The 26,784-nt window shown below is 45.1% G+C and overlaps 2 protein-coding genes across 15 annotated transcripts in view; one reads left to right on the top strand and one right to left on the bottom strand.

Annotated features, from left to right (window-relative positions):
* The window catches only part of SPTAN1 (spectrin alpha, non-erythrocytic 1), a 52,522-nt gene extending 34,896 nt beyond the window's left edge, over positions 1–17,626 (top strand). For 2 of the 13 annotated variants that reach the window (XM_074609153.1, XM_074609156.1), the window contains 27 exons: positions 118–217; positions 358–555; positions 683–829; positions 1,400–1,503; positions 1,641–1,803; positions 2,285–2,299; positions 4,034–4,165; positions 4,522–4,659; positions 5,021–5,125; positions 5,348–5,556; positions 6,378–6,498; positions 6,657–6,778; positions 7,327–7,459; positions 7,911–8,009; positions 8,310–8,469; positions 8,698–8,774; positions 8,939–9,148; positions 9,416–9,712; positions 10,195–10,307; positions 11,210–11,227; positions 13,033–13,095; positions 14,358–14,412; positions 14,909–15,105; positions 15,420–15,473; positions 15,960–16,106; positions 16,435–16,582; positions 17,300–17,626. In XM_074609153.1, the coding sequence (XP_074465254.1) occupies positions 118–217; positions 358–555; positions 683–829; positions 1,400–1,503; positions 1,641–1,803; positions 2,285–2,299; positions 4,034–4,165; positions 4,522–4,659; positions 5,021–5,125; positions 5,348–5,556; positions 6,378–6,498; positions 6,657–6,778; positions 7,327–7,459; positions 7,911–8,009; positions 8,310–8,469; positions 8,698–8,774; positions 8,939–9,148; positions 9,416–9,712; positions 10,195–10,307; positions 11,210–11,227; positions 13,033–13,095; positions 14,358–14,412; positions 14,909–15,105; positions 15,420–15,473; positions 15,960–16,106; positions 16,435–16,582; positions 17,300–17,425 (3,451 nt within the window). In that variant the 3' untranslated portion in view covers positions 17,426–17,626. Of the gene's footprint in view, positions 1–117; positions 218–357; positions 556–682; positions 830–1,399; positions 1,504–1,640; positions 1,804–2,284; positions 2,300–4,012; positions 4,166–4,521; positions 4,660–5,020; positions 5,126–5,347; positions 5,557–6,377; positions 6,499–6,656; positions 6,779–7,326; positions 7,460–7,910; positions 8,010–8,309; positions 8,470–8,697; positions 8,775–8,938; positions 9,149–9,415; positions 9,713–10,194; positions 10,318–11,209; positions 11,228–13,032; positions 13,096–14,357; positions 14,413–14,908; positions 15,106–15,419; positions 15,474–15,959; positions 16,107–16,434; positions 16,583–17,299 lie in introns of all 13 variants that reach the window. The other 11 variants (XM_074609157.1, XM_074609162.1, XM_074609154.1 and 8 more) reach the window with 6 other exon arrangements.
* On the bottom strand, positions 16,109–26,419 carry DYNC2I2 (dynein 2 intermediate chain 2). 2 transcript variants are annotated; one of them, XM_074609222.1, is made up of 9 exons: positions 25,812–26,419; positions 24,576–24,830; positions 23,707–23,816; positions 21,794–21,951; positions 21,154–21,263; positions 20,226–20,393; positions 19,590–19,822; positions 18,626–18,783; positions 16,109–18,037 (listed from the first exon to the last, which is right to left on the bottom strand). In XM_074609222.1, the coding sequence occupies exons 1-9, from the start codon at positions 25,887–25,889 to the stop codon at positions 17,799–17,801; spliced, it is 1,509 nt and encodes a 502-aa protein (XP_074465323.1). In that variant the 5' UTR covers positions 25,890–26,419; the 3' UTR covers positions 16,109–17,798. The 2 variants fall into 2 exon arrangements, with proteins under 2 accessions (XP_074465323.1, XP_074465322.1); XM_074609221.1 differs by having other exon boundaries at positions 24,576–24,827; positions 25,812–25,976.
* Positions 26,420–26,784: the final 365 nt, after the last annotated feature.

Below are 26,784 nucleotides of genomic sequence, written 5' to 3' on the forward strand. Positions count from 1 at the left end.
TTATTGTTCCACAGGGATATTTCTGGAGAGGGTTCAAAAAAATAAAAGACTGTTTTTCCTGTTCTGACTTATTTTGAGAGAGGGAGAAAAAAATTCTCTATTAATGTGTGTTCACAGGGACCTTATGTCTTGGATCAATGGAATCCGGGGCCTGGTCTCCTCAGATGAACTTGCAAAGGATGTGACTGGAGCTGAAGCTTTATTGGAAAGGCACCAGGTATGTGAAAGACGATAAGTGTGTATTGTAAACATCAACAAATGCTTCTTTTTCTGACGCTTTCCATTTACAGTTCCAAAAATAAATCAGTTCCAGCTCTGCTGTCTAATTATTTAATAATGCATCTCTGTACCTTGCAGGAGCACCGCACTGAAATAGATGCAAGGGCTGGCACCTTCCAGGCATTTGAACAGTTTGGGCAACAACTTCTGGCTCATGGACACTATGCCAGCCCGGAGATCAAGGAGAAACTGGATATTCTAGATCAAGAACGAACAGACCTAGAGAAGGCCTGGGTCCAGCGCAGAATGATGCTAGACCAGTGCCTAGAACTACAGGTACTCTGCTGCATTTCTTAAAAAAAATAAAAATAATTCCTCCTTTTATAAGAAAGTTTATTCTTTCATAATGATGAGCAGTGCTCTTGCTCTGTCTTTCTCATGCTTTGGATTTTTTTCTCCCTAGCTGTTTCATCGGGACTGTGAACAAGCTGAAAACTGGATGGCTGCCCGAGAGGCTTTCCTAAATACAGAAGATAAAGGAGATTCCTTAGACAGTGTGGAGGCACTCATCAAGAAACATGAAGATTTTGATAAGGCAATCAATGTCCAGGTGAGGAGGGTAGCTGAAGCAAGGCGAAAATAGTTTAGTTTTTCTTATGCAGGTTATTGGCAAAAGAAGTTACTACTATAGAACTGTAAAATTCAGTTCTAAATATTCAGCTGTTTGGGATGTGCAGCAGCAGTTTAGAAGTGGCTAATGCAGACAGGGACGTATTGCCTACAAGCACTGTAGGAACAGTGGCAAGTATTTGTGTAAATCTCTTACTGATTTGAAAATGAAATTTTTTGGGGGGGGGTGTGTGTTTTGTTTTATTGTTGTTTTTTTTTACAACAGAAAAAGGTATCTTTTCAATTTCTTGTAAAAGAAAGCTGCCTACTTTTATTGAGATAGTACTGCTGTAGCTTATGGTCCAAAAGACACTTTTTACCTAAATGCCACAGGTGAAGATGTTCTGAAGTTAGAATCTCCAGTCCTGTGGAAGATAGACTTTCTTCATAGAGTCACATGTACAATAATGTATATTTAAAGAAGAAAAAAAGTCTTGTTCTATTTCACACCCTGCTCATCACTCGACTTTAAGGAATCTCATTTCTAATTTATGGCTTCTGTTTTTAATAGGAAGAGAAAATTGCTGTCTTACAGTCTTTTGCTGACCAGCTGATCTCTGCTGATCATTATGCGAAAGGAGTCATTGCTAACAGACGCAATGAGGTTCTGGACAGGTCAGTATTGCCCTGTTAGGTGGGATGCAGATCCTGACTGAAAGAGAATGCTCTTTGGCAACATGTTGTAGCTGTTAAACGTGATGCCATGTGCAGTCCTAGTTTTTCGTTCAACATATATATTTAATTGCATACAGGTGGCTTCGTCTGAAAGCTCAAATGATTGAAAAGAGATCGAAGCTAGGAGAGTCTCAGACACTCCAGCAGTTCAGTCGTGATGTGGATGAAATAGAAGCTTGGATCAGTGAAAAGCTCCAAACTGCAAGTGATGAGTCATATAAGGATCCCACAAATATCCAGGTGAATATGATTCTCGGCTCAAAAATGAAAATATAATTTTTAACTTTGCAAAGCCATACTCTGGTTTCTAAAAACGTGCTCAGGAATTCTTGTTCAGTGATAAAGAATTATACACCATGTTGGACATGGTCTCCCTTTAACAAGGAGAAAATGGAAGTTACATTATGCATGAAAGGAGACCCAAAATAGAACTCACTTCGTAATTATTGATGCATATAATTAATAAGATATGTGGTATCTGCAGCAGCAAGTTTCCTGAAGAAACCCCTGAGTAGCTATTCTGTCTCTCTCCCAGCATCTAGATAATAAAATAAGGAAATGGAGTTCTTGGGTCTCATCTCTGTCTTATGTTCTAAAATGGGAAATCTTATTTATTTTTCAGTATTAAGGAATAACTAATTAAAATTACCTCTTACGTTTTAATACTGGTTTATGAAGTAGTATGAATGCACTGAACTACTTCTCTCAATCTGTTTTATAGCTTTCCAAACTGCTGGTAAGTAGTTTGGACTAGCACTGGTATGTGAATTTGTTTTCCTTCTATAGCTTATGTGTGAGCACAAGGTCTGGTCGCACTCTGTTGCTCCGTCCATCAGTTCATGCAATCTCTTTGTTTTCTATTAGTTCTTGACCTACATCCAGGTACAGCTATTGATCTCCATGTTATGGGTGTGGCTTTTTTGTTAATGCCTATTCAGCATCATTTATTTATGTATTCGTTTTGCAGGTGTTCTGCATGATCTGTTTAATTTGTGGGTTTTTTAGGAGTTAGCCCATAGAAAATTGGGTTTCTGTCCTCTTTCAGAAATGTGGCTGTTGGGCCTGTTTGGATCGGGCGTGCCGATGATTTAACACAACACAAAATGCCAATTCTGTTAGTTTGCATTTATAGAATCAAATGCTGAAGATGGGGGATTCAATAAAATGATAGAACTAGATAGCTTAGTTCTTGCAGCACAGAAGGGAATAATAGAGAAGGAACGCTCCATAAAGAGATATGTACCAGATGGAAAGCTGACAGGACTTGTAAGAATCCAAGAAGATGAATAAAATGAGGATATATGGAAGGAGAAGATGGAACAAAGAAGGGGGAAGTGCACTAGAGTAAAAAAAGAAAGAGTCATTGTTTGTCACTTTAGGCTGTGGTATATTAAATTTTTTTTGTTGTTGTTGGAAAAATTCAGATTTTATATTAACCCATTCATATTGCCTGGGATTTGTTGTCACGGTAATTATATGGAGATGTGCAATTGGCAGCTTTTTAATTGAATTTTACATGTTGGTAAATGTAGCTTTGAAGGATACGTTTTTATGATCTCAGCATTCGGGATTAACAGTTCCCAAAATGAAGCAGTTCATGCAGAATTTCTCATGCCAGCGCTATAGTATTTTCCATCTTTTATTTTTTAATCTAACATTTCCTTTCATTCTATTCTCTCAGGGCATTGTATACCCATGTCCATTGTTACTAGCACTTCCAGTTAATACTTGTAAATTCTGTCTCGTCATTTTTGTGCTATTGTTATCTTCCTGGTGGGTGGATGGATCATGTATATATGAGAGAGAACTGCATACTTCCTCCCACACCAAGGCTCCTATTGTTCTCATGGTGCTCTCAACTCCGCAGAGAAAAATTTTTAACAAAAAATTCAGTTATTTTTGTAGAGATTTTTGGTTGTTAATTCATTATTTTAATATACAATGTGGCCACGTATAACTTTGACTAATACCAAAACTGTGCAGAAAGCAGATAGGCTGCAGCAGTGATTTAATTTAATTACCTATAGATTAGGAAGGGAAATAGAAATTTGTGAAATTATTACAGGAGTAGAAGGGATGATCTGCTGTGTTTCTGAGTAGGGTATGTAACACTGCTGCTTTTCAAAGGTGATGGCATTGAAAACAAGAAAGCTTGACTCGAGTAACAGCTAAGCTTAATGCAAGGAATGCTGCACGGGCATCTCTAAAATGCAGGAGATGTTGCCTGAGTTACACGTATCAGCTCACGGACGGTTTTGCTAGGTCAAAGCTTGATGGTTACCCAGATTAATGAGAGTTACTATTTGAGTGAGCAGTAAGTATTCTTACTGAGAGGGAGAACTTCTCTAGATCAGGCTATGTAAAACGTCTTTATGTATGTCCACAACTCTTCTGCTGTCCTCTCAGCACATGAGAACAATTTAGGAGCCCTTTGTCCAGTCTCTAACAGTTTTGCTTTTGTCATATTCAGAGCAAGCACCAGAAGCACCAAGCCTTCGAAGCTGAGCTCCACGCCAATGCAGATCGGATCCGCGGAGTCATCGATATGGGGAACTCGCTGATTGAAAGAGGAGCATGTGCTGGCAGTGAGGATGCTGTGAAGGTAGATACAAGAAGTCTTAGAAGATTGGCTTAGTTTTTGCTTTGAGAACTGTTCGGATAATTGGGGGAGGAGAGTGTCCCTCAAAAACAAATCTTGTTTTGTAGAAGCTCTTCTATTTCAACTATGCAGTAGAAATCAGGGTACTCATTCTGCTTCATTCTCAAGGGTGAGAAGTTTTCTGATCCTGTGATCAGGATGCAAAAGTTGAACTGAATTATGGCCAGACAGCATGAAATAGTGACTGTGTAATTTGCGTACCTGGAATCGGCAGCCAAACTTCTACCTTATTCTGGTTTTGCATTTATCAGAACTTATGTTTTTCATTTGTAGCATTTATCTTTTCCATTTTATAACAGGCACGCCTAGCTGCCCTGGCTGATCAATGGCAATTCCTGGTACAGAAATCAGCAGAGAAGAGTCAGAAACTGAAAGAAGCTAATAAGCAACAGAATTTCAATACTGGAATTAAGGACTTTGATTTCTGGCTTTCAGAGGTAACTGAGATTGGGATTATTTACTTGTAAGACTTGTTTATCTAATTTTTTTATTCCCTTTGCTGATGTTAGATTTTTGTGGAGCACAGTCCGCCTTTGAGCAAGTCTAGATTTATTTTGAAAAAATCTTTTTTACAACTAAAAATCTTGTGGCTGTTCTTATGTTATTATTTATAAACAATAACGTGAGAAGAAGCATATTTGCATATAATACGTTAGGAATTGAACAGGTGATGATGCAAAGGTTTATCCACGCTGTAGAAAACTGAGGAGAGAATTAATTTGCACAGTTCTAAAGACGTTATCATTGTTGTGAGAATACAACTCGTTCTCTATCCCCTTTTTCCTTCCCCACCCCCAGGTGGAGGCTTTGTTGGCATCTGAAGACTATGGGAAGGACTTGGCATCAGTTAACAACCTTCTGAAGAAACACCAGTTACTGGAAGCTGATATATCTGCTCATGAGGTATTGCTTTCTCTTTTAGTTTTGGAAGATAAATCATAGTAATCAGCAAATCCTACAGATACCACTTCAATACGTGCTGCAGTCATATACCTGTTGAAACATGATTCCTTAATAAAAAACTGTGACTCTGCACAAGGAGTCAGATTGTGATTTTTATACTGACGTAGCAAACACAGAAATGAGATGCAAGCAATTCACACACTTTCTCACCCACGTTTCCAGGATCGTCTGAAGGACCTGAACAGTCAGGCTGACAGTTTGATGACCAGCAGTGCTTTTGATACATCCCAAGTAAAAGACAAACGTGAGACCATTAATGGGCGCTTCCAGAGGATTAAGAGCATGGCAGCTGCCCGCCGTGCGAAGCTGAACGAGTCCCACCGTTTGCATCAGTTTTTCCGCGATATGGATGATGAGGAGTCCTGGATCAAGTGTGTATTTTGGAAGTTCAAGGCTCTGGCATGGGGGCATGTGCTTACTGACAGCTTGCTAACAGCATTCATAGTCTGTAGTGTGGTTTTATAACTTGCCTTTTCCATGAGTCTGTGTGTCTACAAGAAATCACCTTTGCCCCCCATTTCAGGAAAACTGTACTCAAAGTGGCTTTAGCACTAGTTTGTGTGTGGCTTCTTATCTACAGTTGCCTTTGGTCAAACCCCAAGAAGGAAAGGTCTGTACTAGAAAAAGCAATGCTGGTTAGACCCGGACCAGATAACTGAAATTTGACTCTAGTCTTTTTGGGAAAGCTCCTAGCAAAAATTCAAACCTTACTTTTTCAGTTTGAAGTACTTTTTGTGTTTTAGCCAGTTGTAGTAATTAATCAAACGCTCTTCCCATGTTGGTCTTAGTATCTTGGGAGGAGGAAAAGAAGTGAGCCTGATAGAAATCATTCAAATTAGAGTGCTTTTTGGTCAGCTTGTAAAATAAATAAATAGAAAAAAAAAAGGACAAAAGCAGGTAAGCTTTACAAAAGGCATCTATCTTCATAGAAAGCAAACAGTACAGAGAAACTCTGTCCTTCAGAGTGAAATGATAGGCCCTCTGCTGCCTTCTTCCTTTCCGCCACACGTTACCCCTGAACATGCTGCCAGAAGGCAGCTGCTGTTTGCTGATAACTCATGTACACAATTTTTTACATACAAGATTTTTGTGCTCTGTGAAGCATTTCCTTATCTGCAGTCTTTTTTCTTTTGTCAGGTTTGCCCTATAGAAGTAATTTTCAAATTTTATCTTTCTTCTCTCTTGAACGTAGAGAGAAGAAACTGTTGGTTAGCTCAGAGGACTATGGCAGAGACCTAACCGGTGTGCAGAACCTTAGGAAAAAACACAAGCGCTTAGAAGCAGAATTAGCTGCCCACGAACCTGCTATCCAGGTAAACACCTCTCTTCTTGGCAGATTTCTCTGTGAGTAACATCTTGCTTGTTCGTGGCAAGTATGAAAGCCAGTAAAAGGTTTTGTTGGAATCCAAATAGAGCGCATAAGAAGCGAGCAAGTGATGTTCCGCTAACTTTGTGTTTCTCTGCTTTGCAGGGTGTGCTAGACATGGGTAAGAAGCTTTCGGATGATAACACGATTGGAAAGGAGGAGATCCAGCAGAGACTGGCTCAGTTTGTGGATCACTGGAAAGAGTTGAAACAGCTGGCAGCTGCTAGGTGTGTGAGATGTATTTTTTGAAAATCCAATATTAATTAAAAGCGTTGCATGGACTTGTAATGACCAGATTTATTGAGTTTCAGGCTTTTAGGGTACGGGTCCGTTAGTAATGTGATGTAATAGCACATGTCACTGATGACAGGCTCTAGGAGACTACTGAAAAGAGTTTTAGTGATAATGGTCCTCAGTAGAAACTTGAGTCTTTTTTTGAGGTGTGCTGTGTTTAGCCTTTTCTCACACCAGTTGGAAACCATAGACTTGAAATTAACTGTCCTTAATCCGCTACCACGATGGTTTTCTGAACAGAAGCTGTTGGGTGAAAATGATGCGTTTTAGTCCTTCAGTGGCTGCAGGCTTTGTGGCCTAGTGAATTTCTAGAGCTGGAGATACCGCAGTCTGTGGCTGGAGGAGTGAAGCGTCAATGATCGTGTCTTTAGGGTTCAGTCTCTGTACATTCTTAGGTTTTCTGCTGCTGTAATTTGTTTTTATATCTTAAAGCCATAGGCCAACACTGGGGCTAATTTTACCTTTCTCTTCCCATGCACAGGGGTCAGCGTCTAGAGGAGTCTCTGGAGTACCAGCAGTTTGTAGCAAATGTTGAGGAAGAAGAAGCCTGGATCAATGAGAAAATGACATTGGTAGCCAGTGAGGATTATGGGGACACCCTTGCTGCTATCCAGGTATGGAGAAAGTTGTCAGCTCTTCGTTGCTCTTCTTGCGTTATTGTTGGTTAGAGCATAACAAACCTTGTCTTTAACTGTCTTTCCAATTTAGAGGTTATTGTTGGTTCCTGTTGGAGGCCTACATCATAAAAAACAAGAATTCATTTTATAAAAGCATCCCAAGCGTATTATTTCCTGTAGAAATGACACAATTTGGTGTAGCTTTGCATCTCTTGACCTTTGATGGACAGTCCTGGTTAAACCGAATGGCTGAATTATATTGGAAGTCAATCTCGGTCTCCTTTTTTCCACAGAAAACCAGCAAGTTGTGCCAACCAGCTAAGATTAATAGTTCTTGTCAGAAAAAGTTTCTTCTGGCTGATTTATAACAATAAATTATTTTCATTTTTTTTATTTTAATAAGTGCTGAGAAATTATTTTTAAAAGTGACTGTGTCTCGTATTTGCAGGGCTTGCTGAAAAAGCACGAAGCATTTGAGACTGATTTTACTGTCCACAAAGACAGAGTGAACGATGTTTGTACTAACGGAGAGGATCTCATTAAAAAGGTGAGCATAAACTGGTAAAGAAAAATAAACCTTCAAAGGCTACCCAGGACATTTTCATGTCAAAGTAGACTTACTCTTCGAGGACTGACTTGTCATCTCTCTGAAAAGAGCCCTTACTCATTTTTTGCAGCTGAATAAGCTGCTGGTGTTAACTGCTTTCGGAGCTATTGCTTGGACAGTGGTTGTACATTGAGAACAAAATCCTTCAGTTGAAGTCCTTGCTCTGTCACCAACTATGAGATGCCTTGGAAGAGCTTAATATCACGTGGTGTGAATTTTTTTTTTTCTCCTGTAATGTAGAACAATCACCACGTGGAGAACATTACTGCCAAGATGAAGGGCCTCAGAGGCAAGGTATCAGATCTGGAGAAAGCAGCAGCTCAGAGGAAAGCCAAATTGGATGAGAACTCTGCCTTCCTCCAGTTCAACTGGAAAGCAGATGTAGTGGAGTCATGGATAGGTACGTTCTATATTGGGGCACAGTACCCTGGCGCAAAGAAACTGAAATTCTCCTTCATTTTGAAAGATCTCAAATAGCTTCTAGCTTGCTGTTGTAACGAGCTGACCTAAACCCAAAGTAATTAGCAGTGCTATAACTGATTTATGCTTTTGGGGTAAGCTGATTTGGAATAGAGGGAACGTTTGAGATAGAGGTTGACGTTTTTACTGAATTTGTTTCATTTTATAGGTGAGAAGGAAAACAGTCTAAAGACAGATGATTATGGACGTGACCTCTCTTCTGTGCAAACGCTACTCACCAAACAGGTTAGTGCTAATGCTGCTTCCTCTCCATAAGTGGTGGAGAGAACAGGTGAACTCTTCTGGAATGCAGAAGAATCTAGTATTTATGTTTGAAATATACGCAGGATATTGGAATGGTTAAATAAAAATACAATATAAAATATTTTGTTGTTCTTTTAATGCTTCAGGAAACTTTTGATGCTGGACTTCAGGCTTTCCAGCAGGAGGGAATTGCAAACATCACTGCGCTGAAAGACCAGCTGCTGGCAGCCAAACATATCCAGTCAAAGGCCATTGAGGCTCGGCACGCGTCCTTGATGAAACGCTGGAATCAGCTACTTGCTAATTCTGCTGCCAGGAAAAAGAAACTCTTGGAGGCTCAGGAGCATTTCAGAAAGGTAAGTGGACAAACCACGGGGCTACAAAAATCTAATTGTTCTCTTTGAAAAAAACATACAGTGCTTGCAACTTCTGCAGCTTTTTCAGTTGCAGCTAATGATTATGGACATCCTGGAGACTTGTCATAAGAATTTGAAATGTTTGCAAGAAATAAGTATTAAAGGCAAACCTTCGCTGATGCAAGTTAATTCCAGATCAACTCATATAGAATTATTTGCATTACTGCATAACTGAACTGAACAACTGGATTGTTTTCTCTTGTCAAGGTTGAGGATCTGTTCCTGACTTTTGCTAAGAAGGCGTCTGCCTTCAACAGTTGGTTTGAGAACGCTGAAGAGGACCTGACAGATCCTGTGCGCTGTAACTCGCTGGAAGAAATCAAAGCCCTGCGAGAAGCTCATGATGCTTTCCGTTCTTCACTTAGCTCTGCCCAAGCTGACTTCAACCAGCTGGCAGAGCTTGATCGCCAGATCAAGAGCTTCCGTGTAGCCTCCAACCCATATACGTGGTTTACTATGGAGGCTCTTGAAGAAACCTGGAGGAATCTGCAGAAAATTATCAAGGCAAGTCAGAGAGAAAGAGAGACTCTCTTCATAGTTTACATAAATTTGGAGTCTTCCCTGGAACTTGTCCTCCAAGACAATCAGTACAAGAGTTTGTCACTATATTACAGATTGAAATATCTCAAAATTTGGGAGCAAAGAAAAAATTCCATTAGCTTTAAACTTGTCTTCCATTTGTGGTCTTTCAAAAGACAAAGCCCTTGTCCCTCACTTCCTAACTATAAAATGTTTAATGTCCATGTAAAGGACAGCAGTAAAGTCACTGCTGGTTCAATTCCAGTTCTCAAAACTCCAGTAGGAGTGTTCTGTGTTGTCATCTTAGATGATTTTGTCTAGATATCCAGGACACACTTTTGAGCCGTCAGTCTTGTTTTGAGCATCAGACCTGTGCTGGTATGCAGCCCTTAGTTTTTGGGTTTTACTACAGGATGAGGTCAATCACATTATTTCTTGGTTTGAAATTGTTTTTGTTCATTTCTCAGGAACGTGAACTGGAGCTGCAGAAGGAACAGCGAAGGCAGGAAGAAAATGACAAACTGCGCCAGGAATTTGCTCAGCATGCTAATGCTTTCCATCAGTGGATTCAGGAGACCAGGTATAGTTTTGTCTTCCCAGGAGCTGCCCTTGGAGAATTCCTCAGCTAATATTTGTATCCATCCTCCATCTCTTTGGTCTGTCTGAGTTGTAAATGTCTCCTGCTGAAAAACAGCTATTCAGGACTTGTTCATTTCCTGCAGTTGGGATTTGAGGGAGGCCCTGTTAGCCACAGGGAAGAGGAGAGCCCTGAAACACCAGACTTTAAAAATGTTTCTGCTTCTGAATTAATTTTCCTGCAGTAATTCCCGTTATCCAGGACTTCGCTCTTCTCCAGTTACTCCTGAACTAGTCTGCAGTACAGCTGGGGGGTGGGGAACAAATAGCTCGAAGCAGACTGTGCGAGATGCCAGCGGCGGTTCTGTTAATGCTCCTTTTGTATGGAATAGTATATGACAAATCGCACTAGAATTCCAATAGACAGAGAAGCTGTGAAAAAAGCTTAACACTACTTTCTAATCACTTACCCATGGTGCTGTCTAAAAATATCCTTGCGTAGGGAGAGGGAGTTTTTACAACTTGAGATTGTTTCGAGATACAATACAAAACAGCAAGAGATTTAACAACTGTGTTAGAAATAAAAAAAATCTCAAGGTCGTGAATTGCAGTGAGCTGAAGAGCATGTTTCTAGACAACAGAGGTGACGGTGCTCAGTCAGCGCTGTTAGCCAGTGCTGACGCACGCTGGTTGTGGTTCAGAGGAGGTGAGTTCTTTTTTCATGTAATCCTGTGATTCTCTGTCTCTGTGTGTTTACAGATAGTTCTGTATGTGTCTTCATGAAATAATGAAATATAAATATGATTTTTAACTTTTTGATGTTTGCTTCCCACCCAAATCTCTGTCCCTCTCTTACTGTCTTGTCTCTGTCCTGCTGCCTGATGTTTGGATCTTCACATTCTACAGGACTTACCTGCTAGATGGGTTAGTATTGAATTTTATATCTTTAAACATTTGGTGACGTGTTCTGCTCTGTCTGTGTGTTTTCTTCTGTCGTTATATTGCTTCTGAAAGCTGCGCTGCAACCCCTTTTATTTGAAAAGAGCAATCTCTGGCTGAGAGGCATGGACACAGGAAACAAAATTTTGCAGTATAAACCAGTAGAAACATAATAATTTCCTACTTAAACGCAGAAGAAATTATTAATGGGTAGCCACTAGCATACCACAGAAGTCCTAACTTTTGTTCTTGCTTTGTCTTGCACAAGAAAAGGCTCTTAATCTGATATGTAAGAACATAGAATAGTCTGCCTTTGGAAAAGAGCTGGTGTTCCTAGTTTTCCAGCATTCAGAGACTTCCTTAGTGAAATAAACTTTTCCATTGTAACTGTTCTCAAAGCTCCAAAGCATTGACCGTTTTTGGTGAGGAGGAGGGAAGAGTCCTACGAAGAGGCTTTCCTGAAATTATGTGTCTTAAAACTCTGTAGTATGCAAAGATGAAATGCCCGTTTTTTTAATCTGCTTTGTGACCATACCCCACGAAGTTTATATTCTTGGTAGCAGAAAACAAAACCTGCCAACAGGAACCCACAGACCTGCCTGAGTTTGCAGGCGGTTTAACACCTGCTGTTCTAAGTCCACTTTGTGTGCACGGAATAGTTCCTGATGAGGATGCCGGCTGGTCATTTGTCAAGAAGTGGAAAGGAAATAATAAGATCTTGAAATGTCTCCAGACTACCCAAACCCTCTCAGAGTGTGTCTGTCCATTTAAATTTCTTCAGCATTAAAAGTCTGCGGCACAATGGGAGCTTTGTAATAAGGCATAACGTAAAATGCTAACAAATAGTGTATGGCGCTGGTGCAGAGGGCTGTGTGTCAGCCCTGTGTAAAGTGCGGGAGAGGAGGCCAAGTCTTTCTCACAAAGAGAGAAAAAAGGCTTTTCATAATAAAAGGGTGGAATCTTTGCAGATAACTGCATCTTATTTGCTCTGTAATGATCACCGTGTCTTGTGTTCTGCTGTTTCTGCCAGATAAAAATAATTTGCCCCATTTTTGTTATACAGTTTAATGGAACCGAGCAGATTTTCCTGGAACGGATGCTGAATTCTCTGCTCCTTTGTAAAGTAGTGTTGTAGATTAGTTCTGGTATCCAAGAACGAGTGAACAGAAAGGAGCCATTTACTAAAAGACGTAGGGTCAGAGTTCGAGATCACCATGCCAAGCTCTTTTGTTGAACAAATTACCAGAAGGCTGCTGATATGCCAGGCAGAGTTTGTCCTTAATTCCGCGTGAATAGATTAAAAACACAGATTTAGCTCAGGCATTGGCAGTGCTTGGCCTTCCTTGGCAAGAGGGCAGGCAGAGCTTCAGGGAAGCTTCAAGATAAGAGCTGCCATGCCTACGCCTTGCTTTTTGGTGTGGCGGAGCTGCTTGTGTGTGCCCAGCGCTGCCTGGAGGAGGTTTTCTGTGGGGAGGGGAGGACGAAGAATTTGGAGTTTAGGAAGAAGAATGCCTTTAAAGAATCTGTAGATGAGTTAACTGCAAGACTTCAATTCATCTCTTACTGAGACTTGCTTTTTTGTGACTTACATGAAAATAATAGTGGATTATTTTTGCGTATGTGCAACCAGCATTTGAATAATTTTCTTTCATTAAGTACTTGTGTGCATTTGCTGCAAGGTGGTGCTGGCTTGGAGTGTGGCTCCACTGTAGTGGCCGCGTTTGGGTGTGTTCTTTCCTCTGTTCTTTTTCTCCCTTTTGGAATTTACTTGGTTTCTTTTCTTTGACTAGCATAGCATATCGTCGTGTCATTCGTGTCTATCAGTATGAAGTTGGGGATGATCTATCTGGAAGGTTTTTTCCTCTTATTTTCTTACCTCACTTTGGTTTTTAAATGCACTCTTTAATTCCAAGGCTCGCTTTCCTTCCAACTAACTTTCACGGCTTAGAGATGCTTGGAGGTTTGTTTCCCTGTTGACTCTTTCCTTGCCACGGTTGGTTCCCAGCTTCCTGCGCAGGGTTCTGGGCGTGCGCTTCATCTCTTTAGATGTGCGTTGAACCTGAGCCTTAACCCTGTGGCGAGAAACACCCAGACGTTTGGTGCGTTTTCATTGCTACAGAGTGATTCAGCACTTGAAATCCCCTTCTCGAGAAGCCCAAACGTGTGTAGGATAGATTTCAGTGGGGATGAAAACACAGTTTTAGTGACTTAAATACCAGCAACTTTAAGTTTTATGAACTTAAATACCACCGAGTGAAAGATGAGGACAGCCCACCTGCACAGCGCCCAGACTCGCTGCGTCTGCGCAGCGAAGCCTCCCCATGCGTGTTGGAAGGACGGAGGTTCTTAAACACTGCTGCTTAAGGGTTGCTTAGGATCTTCGGGTGGAAAAGCAGCATCCAGAGACTTCCCACAGCTAGTCCATATGCAGTAGGTCTTGGAGACGATTGCTGCAATGGTGGTGTGGGGGCTGCAGTGTGCCTAGAAGCCCAGTGTGGAAACTGGACTGAGAGGAGTGGCCGTGCCTCAGTTTCTCTGGGCGCAGGTTGGGCGAGGTGGGATGGGAAAGACAACTGTCCACCAGCCACTGCTGCACAGGAGAGGTCTTTCTGCAGAGATTATGCCACATGAAGGCTACTTTTAAACCAAACCAGTAGTTTTCAAGGTCTTTTTCCCCCATTTTATCCCCACGTAACACACCTCTGTACCTTCCTGGCAAATAGCGCCCATCTCCAGTGAATCACCTGTAGTTCGTGTGTGCGTGTGTGTGCTGGGCACGGTGGGGTGGGACTGCACTACGTTTCTAATTTCATGAGGTCCAGTAAAGCGGGCGCTTTGGATCTGGCATGAAGTGTGGCTGCTGACCATGTTGCCTTTCAAATGGGGCTAGAAATTAACTATATAAAGAAATAAGAATCAAACAAGATGTACACGTGTCAGTCTGAAATAGGATGAGTCAGAATAAACAAAACATAAAAAACAGTCTTTAAATATCTACAGGAGAATAATACTGCTGTCAGGATTTTTACTTTCAAGGAAGGACTGTTAATTTCAAGCCCCACCTGCCATTTTTTTATGGGATACGTGCATGGTCTCACTGTGATTCTGTGTTTAGGTCTTGCATGGTGGAAGAATCGGGAACACTGGAATCGCAGCTGGAAGCTACTAAAGTAAGCGACTCTCACCTGTTGCTGAAACACCTTTCCCAACTGATGACTTGGGAACACAGGGTGGGAGTGGAAATGCCTGTAATTATATGGTAAAATCTTCATTGATTTTACCCATTTTGAGTACTAAAGAGACCTTTGGGATTTATATTTTGGGTTTACATATCTGATGTCTACTTTTATCACAAGCCATTAAACTACAATCTGATGTAGTTTTCCTTTTTGTTCTTTTTTTCTAAATGAGCGGGGTCGGGCAGAGAGGATACAGTGTTTTCAGCACATTTCGTAATAAGAAGGGTTTTTTGTCAAAAGAACTGGTTGGAAAGCCCTGTTGGTTTCCAGTAGTGTGCATGAAGAGAAACATTGTTTTGAATACTATTTTACAAATCCCAGCAGAAAAAGAAGAGTTTAACCCTTCCTCCCCTGCCAGCCTGTGTTCCAACTTTCTAAGGGTTTGTCTGCACTCCTTGATTTTTCCCTCTTCCCTCCCTCCTAACAGCGTAAGCACCAGGAGATCCGAGCTATGAGGAGCCAGCTGAAGAAGATTGAGGACCTTGGGGCAGCCATGGAAGAGGCACTTATCTTGGACAACAAATACACAGAACACAGCACCGTGGGGCTGGCACAGCAGTGGGACCAGCTTGACCAGCTGGGGATGAGAATGCAGCACAACCTGGAACAGCAGATCCAAGCTCGGTATTGCCTGCTCTTCCTGCAGTGTAAAGGGGGATAAAAGATGGGAGACGCATCTGCCTGGGCTAATGAGTCTCTCCTGTGCTGTGACGAATGGGCATAGTGAGGTTGTAAATCCCCACCACCTCCTGGCTCTCTTCAGAGGGATAAAGTTACCAGTTTTGGAAATAGTTCCTGTTGGCCACTAGCAATGGCGAGATTTTAGAGGAATTGATTGATTCTGTTGAGCCGTGGCAGATGCTGGCTTGGGGCAGGTGGACTCTAGCAGAGTTCTGCAGGTCAGGAACTGTTCACGAGCTTTGCGTCTTCCTTTTCAGAAACACAACTGGAGTCACCGAGGAGGCCCTGAAGGAGTTCAGCATGATGTTCAAGTGAGTGGCAGGGAACGTGTGCCAGAGGAATGCTCCTGAGATATGTCTGGCACGTGGATGGCTCCTGTTCACAGGATTCTCTGACCGATCCGTTTGTAGCTCCTTTGTTTTCTGCCCAGTTTTGTGCTGAGCTGCTCTGATCCCTGCCAGATGGCAGGAGCCTGCAGGGACACCCGCTGCTGGCTGGGTGCAGCCACAGCCACGCCAGAGCCTCTCCTGGGCATGCTCACTCACAGGCACAATGGTGTAGGAACTGGGAATGACAATGAATTCCAGCTGGGAATATAGCCATTTTTTGAAATGCTTTTCAGCCAAAGTGAAGAACTTGTCCTTAGGTTTCATGTTAGATAGGAACTGTTTACTGAGTCAAGCTCACAGTAGTGGGCTGGTTATAATCTCTTCTGGTTTTCAGACCGCTGTGTAACTTGCGATCGGATACTCAACAACTGACACTTAAAAATATGGGGGTTGTTTTTATGTTTTTAGGCACTTTGACAAGGACAAATCTGGACGACTTAATCACCAGGAGTTTAAGTCTTGCTTGCGCTCTCTCGGCTATGACCTGCCCATGGTTGAGGAAGGAGAGCCAGACCCAGAGTTTGAGTCTATTCTTGACACTGTAGATCCCAATAGGTAAGTGGGTTGGACCTTTTATTTTTATATGGCAAAATATTGTACCAGTATTCTTTGGGGAGCTGGCTGGAAGGTCTCCCACACACTCTGAGAGCTGTGCTTCCTTCTATTGTGGAGAGGCTATGGTTGTTTTCACAACAGTTCATGTAAAAGAGTCTTTATGACGGTAAGACTGACACTCGTGAAGAAGAAATTCAATTTAGAAAATGATCTGGTGCTGACAGTCTCCTGCGTTAAGACTGTCACTCCTCAGAAAAGTTAAAGTTTGGAAGTGCTGTGATCAGGCGTTAATGGACAGCGGAGTTCACACGCTGTGTTTCACCGGCAGGGATGGACACGTCTCGCTGCAGGAGTACATGGCGTTTATGATCAGCAGGGAAACAGAGAATGTGAAATCCAGCGAGGAGATCGAGAGCGCTTTCCGCGCCCTCAGCTCAGAGGGGAAGCCCTACGTGACCAAGGAGGAGCTCTACCAAGTGAGTACTGGTTATGGCCCACCAGGGAAAAACAGACGGAGGCTTTTTGTTTCTAGACTTAAACTGTTAACGAGGACCAGCACTAGATGTTTGGAGGTTCGTGTCACTGTAGTTGAGTCAGTTCTGAACCTGCAGAGGCGAGGTATCCTCTGCAGCAAACACGAATGATGGCAACAGCCTTATCCAGCTGCTTTCTTGGCTCTACAGGGGAAGGGGAAAAGCTTTAATTGCCAAAGAACTACTTGGGTTGAGTAAAATGAGCTACTCAAAGGCCTGGGAAGGGGGTGCCTTCACTGTGTCTCTACTCAGAAACTCATGCTTTCCTTTAATCACTTGGGAGACTAGAGGGAGATGTTTCTCCAGACAGCGGTTCAAAGGAGAAACTTAAGCCTACGCTTAGACAGTATGAACATCTCCTCCCTCTCACGGCCCTGCCAACACAGCAAGTTTTTCCTGTCTGAATCCCACCAGCTGGCAGAGAAATAAAGAGGTTGCACGGCTTCCTCGTATCAGTTACCTGTTCTGCCTTCTCTGGTGGGAAGACTCAGGTCAGGCCTTCCAACCCTTAACCAAATACTGTGAACAGCCAGAGCATTTCCATGCCGGGCCTGGTCCTGCTGCTCTGGCTTCTGCCCCGAGCTGTGCCCCTGGGGATGGGAGCGCTGCTTGTGAGTGCCCCATCCGCAGCCTCCACCTCCTTGTCTCCTTGTCTTTCAGAACCTGACCCGGGAACAAGCCGATTACTGCATTTCTCACATGAAGCCCTACATGGACGGCAAGGGCAGAGAACTTCCTTCTGCCTACGACTACATAGAATTTACACGTTCACTCTTTGTGAATTGATCTGAAACACTAGTACCAAAAGATGCAAAGAACATGCTCACGTTTGCTGACTGTAGCTCTGCATGTGTCTCTCTCTCTCTTTGTGCTCTACAATAATCGATGTTACTTTATGATGTAACCTTAAAGTGCTTAGCTTAAACCTCTTAGGGGAAAACAAACATATTGCAGTGTGCTTCAATAAAAGTTACTGGTCGAACCACATCATCTTGTGTGTAATGGCTAAATGCAAATGTAACTGTTACGTGGATGAAACTCCGGCTGTCATAGTTATGTGAGTTTTACAGGCCAATACCGTGGAAGAGGTGAGCAGGCAACTTTTCCTGGGGTCAGCGTAGGTGGTAACGAGCTTCACGCAGCTGGTTGTGTTGCTGCCTTAGTCTGTGATCTCGCTTGCCAGCTGCTCCAGATGATTCATTTCCCTGGGTCCCTGCTCAGTGAAGTCAGAACTCAGCTGCCAGACTCTGACTGCGCCGGCAGCATCCCCTGCTGCCAAGAGCCGAGTTTGCTTGGTGTTAAATTCTACACAGTACACGGGGTGTTCACCCGCCGCCTGCTTTATGGAAAGGGCAGGCTTCTGCGAGCTCTTCTCAAAGTCAAACAGGTGCACATCTCCTGTAAAACAGAAACACTTATTGCAGCTTTATAGCAAGGGACTTTGTGTTTAACAGCTGGTTAGTGTCTCCTTAGTCTGGAAGTTGTTCTTTTTAACCTGTTTTCCTTCCCTCTGATGGTGTCCAGGCTGTGACAGACAGCTGGCATCACTGCAAGGCCGCGCGGATTTATTCTGCTGTCAGAGACCTGAAACCAGCTCACCAAATTCTGTGAAATCTCCATTCCTTAACTCAAAAAATGTTTGGGCAGTTTTCTAAGGAAAAAGTTTTTGTTTTGAACCATTAGCTCGAGAAGTAAATGTCAAAACCAAGGAAGCTGGAAATAACTTTGAGCCACGGTAGTCTTGCCGTGTTATATCCCTGCGAATGGCTGCGGCAACAGAAGTTATCATCAAAAGTGAAAAATAGCCATGACTGAAGTCATCTTGCTAGTTAGAAATGACTCTGTTACACTAACTGCACAGTACAACCAATGGTCGCTGCTCTCTCCGCTTGTGGGAAGTGCTAATCAATACAATTGACTTGTACTAATTAATACACAGCATGATCTTAATTTTATGTCTAAGAATAGACGCCTGCTGTTACTTACCTTCCCCAGATGCAGCTGCGAAGACCAGTGGTCGAACCGGAGACCAGCGGACACAGAAGAGGTATTTCTTTGATAACTGAAGAGAAAGGAGGGGTTGTGTCTGCAGCATGGAGTGCAAGTGAACTTGTCCATCAGTCCCACAGCTCAGAAAGAGGTTCCTGGGGGAGGGAGGAAGCAAGAAACAACTTTTTTGGCTTTATTGCTAAAGACATAGAACAAAAATCACTTACAGAGCATGACCTTGGACAATATTACTGCTTTGCAAAGGTCTGAATGTATTTCCTAAGGCAGCGATCTCCAAGCCATACCCTGGGATGTGTCTGTAGAGACACAGCTTTGTCACTGCCCGTAATTAATTTAATGAGGGCTCGTGTTGTCCACTGAGTATTGGTGGGGGTTGTGGGCCAGGGATGCCTGAGAACGGCTGATCTAGAGACGGGCATTGTTAGAGCTGTGTCTGTCTCATGCAAATTAAATGCAGACCTGGGCCATCAGCACGTTTCATAGAAGCACGGCTTGGGACCTCCTCCACGAGTGGTGGGTAAATGCAGGCAGCGGTCTGAGCTTCTCGTTTAAATTGAGGCAGCAACTGGTAAGATTTGTGATGGCCAGATCACTTAAGCACTAATAAGTAAATGAATTTTTCAGCTCTTCCCCTTGTCTTTAAATTGATCTTTAATATTAACGCCTGGGATGATCAAAGGAAGGTGCTGATGTTCTGGGCTGGCCTGGGGGCAGGTGCTATTTTGCATTTCTCATACTGTGCCCACATGCAGCACACTCCAGTGGGCAGCTTCACCAAGCCAACGGATGTTGTTTCTCCTACGATGGGAAGTTCCTTGATCAAGCTCCCAATGCCAGTGACCCTTTTTTTTTTTTTTGAAACTATTTGAAAAACGCATGTTTAGAGTCAGGCAGTGATTATGTCTGACGTGCAGCACCGGTGTTAACTCACAGCACTTGCCTGTGGAAGGGCGAGCAGCTCACGGAGTAGACGGGCCCACCCTGCGGGGAGAAGGCAAGCTCCGCCGGTGCCCTGAGGGGAACGGAACTGCCTGTCCGATGGAGAGCCAGTGTCTCTGCTGCCGTGGAGCACTTGAGGGAATAGCCGCCTTCCACACCAACAACGAACACGCGAGGATCGAAGTGTGAAAAAGAGAGCGAGGTCACACCCACGGCTGCCTCTCCCCAGGTGAACTGGGAGAAAAAGAGACAAAGCTGCTGTGAGAGCCGCGGCTCCAGTGAAACACACGCAGTTGGAGCTGGTCACTGCACGACTTGCACCAGCTACGATGTCTGTAGCACTGCTCAGCCTTTAACCTCTGCAGCATCCTCCTACACGGGGACTCACGTGAGTTAGTATTATCAGCAGGTTCTCGCCTCCATCCCAGCAACTTCTCCTCAGAGCATGGCAAAACCTCAGCTGTTGCCAGCCTTCTGAGGAGCGATTTCAGTATGGGAAAGGAGATGGGAATCAGGGGTTAGTGCCTCTGTTCAAATGGGGCTTCTCCTTCACTTCTGAAGGTCGAGCTCTGCCACACGGGCTCCAGAGTTAAGACTGTTTTTGTCAAATCAGTCCTGTTTGAACCGCTGAACTCACCTTCTTCAGCTGAGCGCTGCGGGGGACCTGCTGAGCCACCACGGCGAATCCTTCGGCCAAGGCCAGCCGACCATCTCGCTCCTCCCGCCACACCAGGATCTTTCCATCCGTCGACACACTCAACAGCCGGTTGTGGTTTCTGTGCTTAGCGGCAGGTAACCAGTTAACCTGTCACAAATGCCACAAGGTCGTGACGAAGGGGACTGTCTCAACGGCCAAGCCTGTGCTCCGCAGCCTGCAGTCCCCTGACCCGCCAAGACAACACGGGAGCAGAGCCAGGCAGCAACCAGTGATCGTGGTACCAAACCAGCTCCTGCTGGGAACTGGCACACAGATGCCAGGAGAGAATTCAGGGATGAGTTCTGTATTGCAGTTTCCATGGTTCACTTGCCAGCACCTTTGAGACGTGGTATTTGTAACGCTTTCGCCCAGCTACAAACAGCAGCATTTTCCTGACATTTAGCTGAGAAAATACACAGATTGCCCAGCGTCAGAAGACCCCAGAAGGTCAAAAACCAGTAGGACGCCAGACTGCATGACAGGTTGTGCCCCCTCCTGTAGCTTTAAGCTGCCAACTAAGGATCAGTGACGCTTTGCTGCTCACATTTTTAAACCACTACAGGTATTGTTGGCTGCACCCGCATCAATAAACAGTAACAACCTGGGAACGGGTCTACTCTTCATTTATCCTGAACAGCCAAAAGTTATTTTTTACAGGGTCTGCGTCCAGTTCAGCAAATGCCTGTTCAATAGCTAGAGTTGGGCAAAAATAGCCAACCAAAAGAGAACAAAACTGCTGAAATGTAGCAACTTGTCTAAGAGCTTCTGGTAAAGTACCAGTAAGGTGAATAAGAACCGAAGGGATGAAATACAGCAATGACAACTCTCGCCTCCCCCAGCCGTGTCTGCTGTAGATGTTCTCCGTTACCTGATAGACTGGATCGGTGTGAGTGTCATCTGTCATCCCCGTCCTCCAGGTCACGGGGTCTTCTGTTCTGCTGGTATCCCACACCACCAGCTCCCCACTGAACAGGCCACCTGAAAGGACGAAGAAACCACTAAACCAGCTAAGGGCTAATGGCGCATAAACACCAGTAATGCAAGGGGCAGCCGGAGCTGCTACTACAGCAGAACTGGGGGTAACTTTTCTTATTGTCACCGAGTATGACCAGAGTTCTGGGACAAGCAGTCCTCAGCAGAAACGGTGACAAATTCACAGCCCCCCCCCAGCCTCAGAGGACTGGCAGCTACATACAGGGCACAGTCAGCTCTGGTGTAAGAGAATACAGCTCTGCCAAAATATGTACTTTCTTCCTACTTACACCCAGGACTGCATTTCCTTCTATCATCGCTCTCTGAGAAAATGCCACTGAAAGAGCAGCAAGTCCCAGTTCGGAAGCACGGGTACACTTGTCAATGTTGTGAGCATTAGCTCCTCAGTGTGAGGAGCTGCAGCACCATCACTTCTGCAAGAAATCTTAGGCTGAGCTGAGAGAGAGAAAAAAATGATCCCAGCTGAAGGAAATAAGGGTACGTTTCAGATAGGATCCAAATTAAGAGCAACCTACCAGCTATCAGTGAAGGCTGGGAGGGGTGGAAAGCCAGGCACATGACAGAACTGGGAACATCCACCACTAGGTCAGGGCGCTGCGGATTCAATCCCCTTCTGTGCAGATTCCAGGTACAGACGTAGGATTTTTCTGTGCTCCAGTCCCCACCATCCAACCTGAAGAGGAGAAAGCTACGTCTTGCCTTGTCTGTTGCGCAGAGAATCCCCGTCCAGCGGGGCTCTGGTGTGCCCCACTCATCATTTAAACGTGCTGCTTTGGGGCTTGAAGGAAAACCGAGGTGACGAAACTTCTCCGCAGGCTAGTATAGGTACAGCACATGTCAGTGTCCTTACCGAACAAAGAGGTTGCAAGTAAATCTTGGATATGAGTCCCTGTTCCAAGACCTACTAACCACTCAAATAATGGGAACATTTTAAAGGGCGCATACAGAAAGTTGCTATGAGTATTTGGGAACGAAAAATCTAAAGAGTCCAAGTTGCTGCTGATTTGCAAACTGGCTGAGTTGCAAACCGTGTTTCCTCTAAACGAGCACTCAAAGATCCAGGGTCTGAGAATTCACAGTGAGGAAATATTACCTGGAGGACTGACAGGACCTGAAAAGACTTACTGAGTCTTACTTGGCCTGAGATAAGCAGCATGATTTGAAGTCCAGGTGCCTCCATAGGAACAGAGAACATTCTCCACAACCACCAAATGGTGTTGAGGAGCCTGCACAAATCAGGCCACGCGCTCCAGCTCCAGAGATTTCAATCCAGTCCTATGCCCATCATACTTGTTTGCCACAAGTGGCTCATGAGTTATTAGTCTGGGACGCTAAAAGACACCTACCGCCCTACTCCCTCTGTTACTTCTGTCTGTTTCACTCATCGCACGTTTACCAAAACGTTACACGGATTCTGTCACTAGCACCACACTGACGAATGGGATGTCCTGTCTTGCTACAAGAAGACGATTTGGAGGACAGAGATCTACAGAACAGTCAGTGGCCAGGACAGGAAGCAATTGTTTTGAACCTGACTTCTACTGACTTTATTTGATGCTCTTAATTCTTTTATTGGAAGAGATATTATCAAATAAAGGGAGCAATTTTTCATCCAACGTGTAGTTGATCTGTGAAGCTCCTTATTAAAGGATGTTGTAGATGCTAAAAGTTTACCCAGATTCACAGAGACTGTGTAAGTTCATGGAAGGGAATTCTACCGAGAGTAATCACAGACACAGAAACCACATTCTAATCCGAGAAGAGCGGTAGACTGGGAGAGCAGAAGGGGCAAGTAACATACAGGTTTGCCCTGTTTTGCTTTTCCCTATGCATTCAACTCACGGATCTCCTTTTTGCTGGGGCTCCTAATCTACAGAAATGGTAGTGAAAGGAAAAGGAATAAGGGCAGCAGTAGGGCACAGAAAGGAGAGGCTGCCACAGATAGTCACTGGATTAAAGCTTTGTTCAACCCTCAATTTAGAAATTCTTAAGTGTTTGTTAGTGCATGTCCATGGCATCAGGCGCACGCGTGAATGGGTGCCAGGTTCATCCGGGGTGCTAAGAGAGACCACATTAAAACAACACGATCTTCAATGAAGATAAGTACGTACTTCCAAACCTCACCCACATACATTTGCAAGTGCATCTGCTCTTTACATTTTCTGTCCAAATAGAATCTATCTAGAAACAAATCAGTAAGAGCATATACATCCATTTTCGGGGTGGGAGGGAAGGTAGAAGAAATAAAAGCCATAACTTAAGATTGCCCTAAGATTTCCTTTCTTTGAATATGAATTAGTTAACTTGCATAAGGTGTATATAAATATCTAGTTTATTACTAGAGAGATAACAAACATATGTAAAACTCAGGTCAGCCTGAGATGTCACATCAACCTCCGTTGTGCTCTCAATCTGTTCAGATACTCACCGGCCATACGAACATGCAACAACGGATCCGGTTGCATTCCACGAGACACTGGTAACCTGTAGGTTTTGATCCTGAGCCTCTGGGTATGACAACGTATGCAAACACAACACCTGGAAGAGATCAAATTCAAGCACTGAAGCAATAACCTCCAAACACAGAGAAACGAAATCTGTGCATGCCCCTGCGTACGATCCTATGGTTACAGCACTGGCTTCCCCTCTCTCCAAGTAGCACATAGATACACGTAAAACGTTGTTGAATTCCTACTGGGAAAAAAAAAAAACACAACACATGACCCTAACAAACCAACTGTCACCTCATAATTACCTCTCACAGACTGCACACTTCAGGGGCTGCGTGACAGCTCGGGAAGGCTGTGCCCTAAGGATTTACAGCAGCCCTCAGTAGAAGTCTAGCACTCACTAAGCGTCACAAGCAATGGTTTGAAAATGACTGTACCGACACGTACTGACTGATACAAATTGCTCCCACTCTTGAGCGCTGTACACTAAACAAATACAATCTAAGTAGGAAGAGCTGCCACATCACTGACTTCAACTGTTCCTAGATAACTGCTAGGCAAGGATGCTTGAAAGGGGCTACTGGAAGCTGAAAATAAGCCGACGCCAACTGCAGGCTTCCTTCTCACAAAGCTGCTGCAACACAGTCACTAGCAGGAAGAACAGTTTTACCAAGCAAGGCCAGGCTGCCAACAAGGGAGGAAGCCAGAGGAAAAAACAACCAGTAATTTCTAATTACTAGAATCTGGCAAGAACCATCACAGCAGTAAGAGATAGAACTAACGAGTTAGAGCAGCTGCAACCAGGTCTGCTTGGGAAATGACAAGGATCTGAATTCTGTCAACTTACTGTTTCATTCTGATCTGTCCAGTTCACTTCAAAGCCATCAAAGGCATGGCTTTCCCAGTTCTTATTTAGCTCTTTGATAACAGCATCCTCCACCCTCTGAAGGAATGACAGAAGGCTAGCGTAGTCCACTTGGACTTCTTGCTGGAAGTCTTGGACAGCATCTTTACTTTGATCCGTCTGCACACCGGCATCTCGGCTACTATGAGATTGTACTGCAGCTTCTGCTGTTAAAATTTTCCCGGTCTGGCAGCTCTTCTAGTAAAAAAAGACAGACAGCCCATAATCCAAACAGGGGAAAAAAAAAAAAAAGTGTTGCACAAAACATTCAAAGCATAGAATCATAGGGTTGGAAGGGACCTCTGGAGATCATCTCCTCCAACCCCCTGCCAGAGCAGGGTCACCCAGAGCAGGTGGCACAGGAAAGTGTCCAGGCGGGTTTGGGATGTCTCCAGAGACGGAGACTCCCCCACCTCTCTGGGCAGCCTGTGCCAGGGCTCTGCCACCCTCACAGCAAAGAAGTTCCTCCTTGTGTTTAGGTGGAACCTCCTATGCTCAAAAAAGCATCTTCCCCTTTTGGGTACTTTATACAGATATTCCAGCACATTTGCACACCTCTGGTTCATGGTTAAAAGCAGGGTGTGTCTGTAACTGTCGGGGTGTCGCTGGTGTATTTGTGACCTTCACACGATCTGACAGGAGGCAGAGATGCCTGAATGCCAGCCAAATTCAGGCCAGGTGCTCTACAGCATGGGATGGGCTGGACAAGAGAAAGCAAAAAGGCAGAGACCCCCCAGAGGAAATCGCAATCACCAAACACGGTGACAAGCACAATATTACCAGCTCTCAAACTACTAGTTTTGTGGCAGCTGCACGTGTGTTTCTTTGCCGATTTGTATCAAGGGCCTAAATCAGTCAGACGCTGCAGAGCCAGCAGACAGACACCGGTACCTCAGGCCTGCCTGCCGCCGGCTCTGCCCCGGGCACCGGCAGGGATGCGACCTCCCTGCGGGGAAGGTCTCCGTCCAGGCCGCGCCGGAGCAGCGGGACCTGCGAGGGGTTCACCGGGCACGGAGGGGACGCGCCGGGGCGCGGCCGCCCCTTCAGCAGGACCAGGGGGAGGGAAGGTGCGGGCCGCCTCCGACAGCCGCCCCCGGCCCGGCCCCTCCGGCGGTATAAGAGCGCGGGGCGCGGCCACGGCCGCCCCGGAGCCCGCAGGGGTCCCTCACGGTCTCTCACCGCCTCGCAGCGCGCACTCCGGGCGCTCCTCCACAGCGACTCCACCGCGGCGCCGGCCGCCGTCCGGTCCGCGAACATGGCGGCGAGCGGGGGTCGCGGCCCGACGGGCTCCCACCGCCGGTTCCCATGGAAACGGGCGAGGCGCCGCGGGATGACGCCACCCCGAGCGACGGAGCCGCCGGCCTGCGGGCGGTAAAGGGAGCCGGGCAGGTGCCATATTGGAGAAGGGCTTCGGGGGTCGGTGTAGGAGAGGGGTGTGGGCAGGCCCCGGCGGGGGGCGGCCGCAGGGGAAGGAAAAGCCCTCGCCGGGCCGCCCCAGCCGTTCCCCCGCGGGGCGCCGGCTGATCCCGCCGGAGGCACGAGGGGCAGCAGAGGTGGGAGGGCGCGGGAGCTGCCAGGAGTTAAGATGGCGTCGAGGGGGGTGGGGAGATGGGACGGGCGGCGGCAGGCGCGGAGGGGAGGAGAAGGGTGGGCCGCATTGTGAGAAAAACGATGTTTGAGCAGAAATGCGGTATTTGGCGACTGGCGGCGCAAAACTCCCGCAGCGTCGAGCGGTGCCAGCTGCGGCCCCCGCGGCTGCTGCGGAGCCGCTGCCTCGGCGCAGCCGGGAAACGGGCCTGGGCTCTGCTCCCCAGCCCTCTGCCCTCGGAGCAGGAATTATTTGCAGTGCTAGAAACGTAATTTTAAACACGGGGCTTTGGTTAGCATGTGCGGCATGCGCTTGTTGAGGAAATGGGGTAGGGGAGTCATCTTAAAAAAAAAAAAAAAAAAAAAAAAAAAAAAGCCTGGCGTGCATTTTGACTTCTGTGCGTTTTATATTCGTTTGTGTTGATGAGGGAATGGTGGTGGTTTGTGCTGTGGCTGAATGACTGTTTAACCTCACCCCGAGCTGGGTTGCGGGAGCCGGGCAGCTCCTCCCGGGAGCACCGGAGAGCCGTAGGGAACCAGGCACAACATACTGTCGGTGTGGCTG

Source organism: Larus michahellis, chromosome 15, assembly GCF_964199755.1.
Source record: "Larus michahellis chromosome 15, bLarMic1.1, whole genome shotgun sequence".
NCBI lineage: Eukaryota > Metazoa > Chordata > Aves > Charadriiformes > Laridae > Larus > Larus michahellis.

What these genes read in the sequence shown, in the direction of transcription:
- DYNC2I2 (XM_074609222.1), bottom strand. Translation starts at nt 25,889, where the DNA reads ATGTTCGCGGACCGGACGGCGGCCGGCGCCGCGGTGGAGTCGCTGTGG. An exon ending in GTTGCATGTTCGTATGGCCG is followed by an intron (nt 21,952 to 23,706) that starts GTGAGTATCTGA and finishes TCTCCTCTTCAG; the next exon opens with GTTGGATGGTGGGGACTGGA. An exon ending in AGCTGCTCGCCCTTCCACAG is followed by an intron (nt 18,784 to 19,589) that starts GCAAGTGCTGTG and finishes TCCCTCCCCCAG; the next exon opens with GAACCTCTTTCTGAGCTGTG.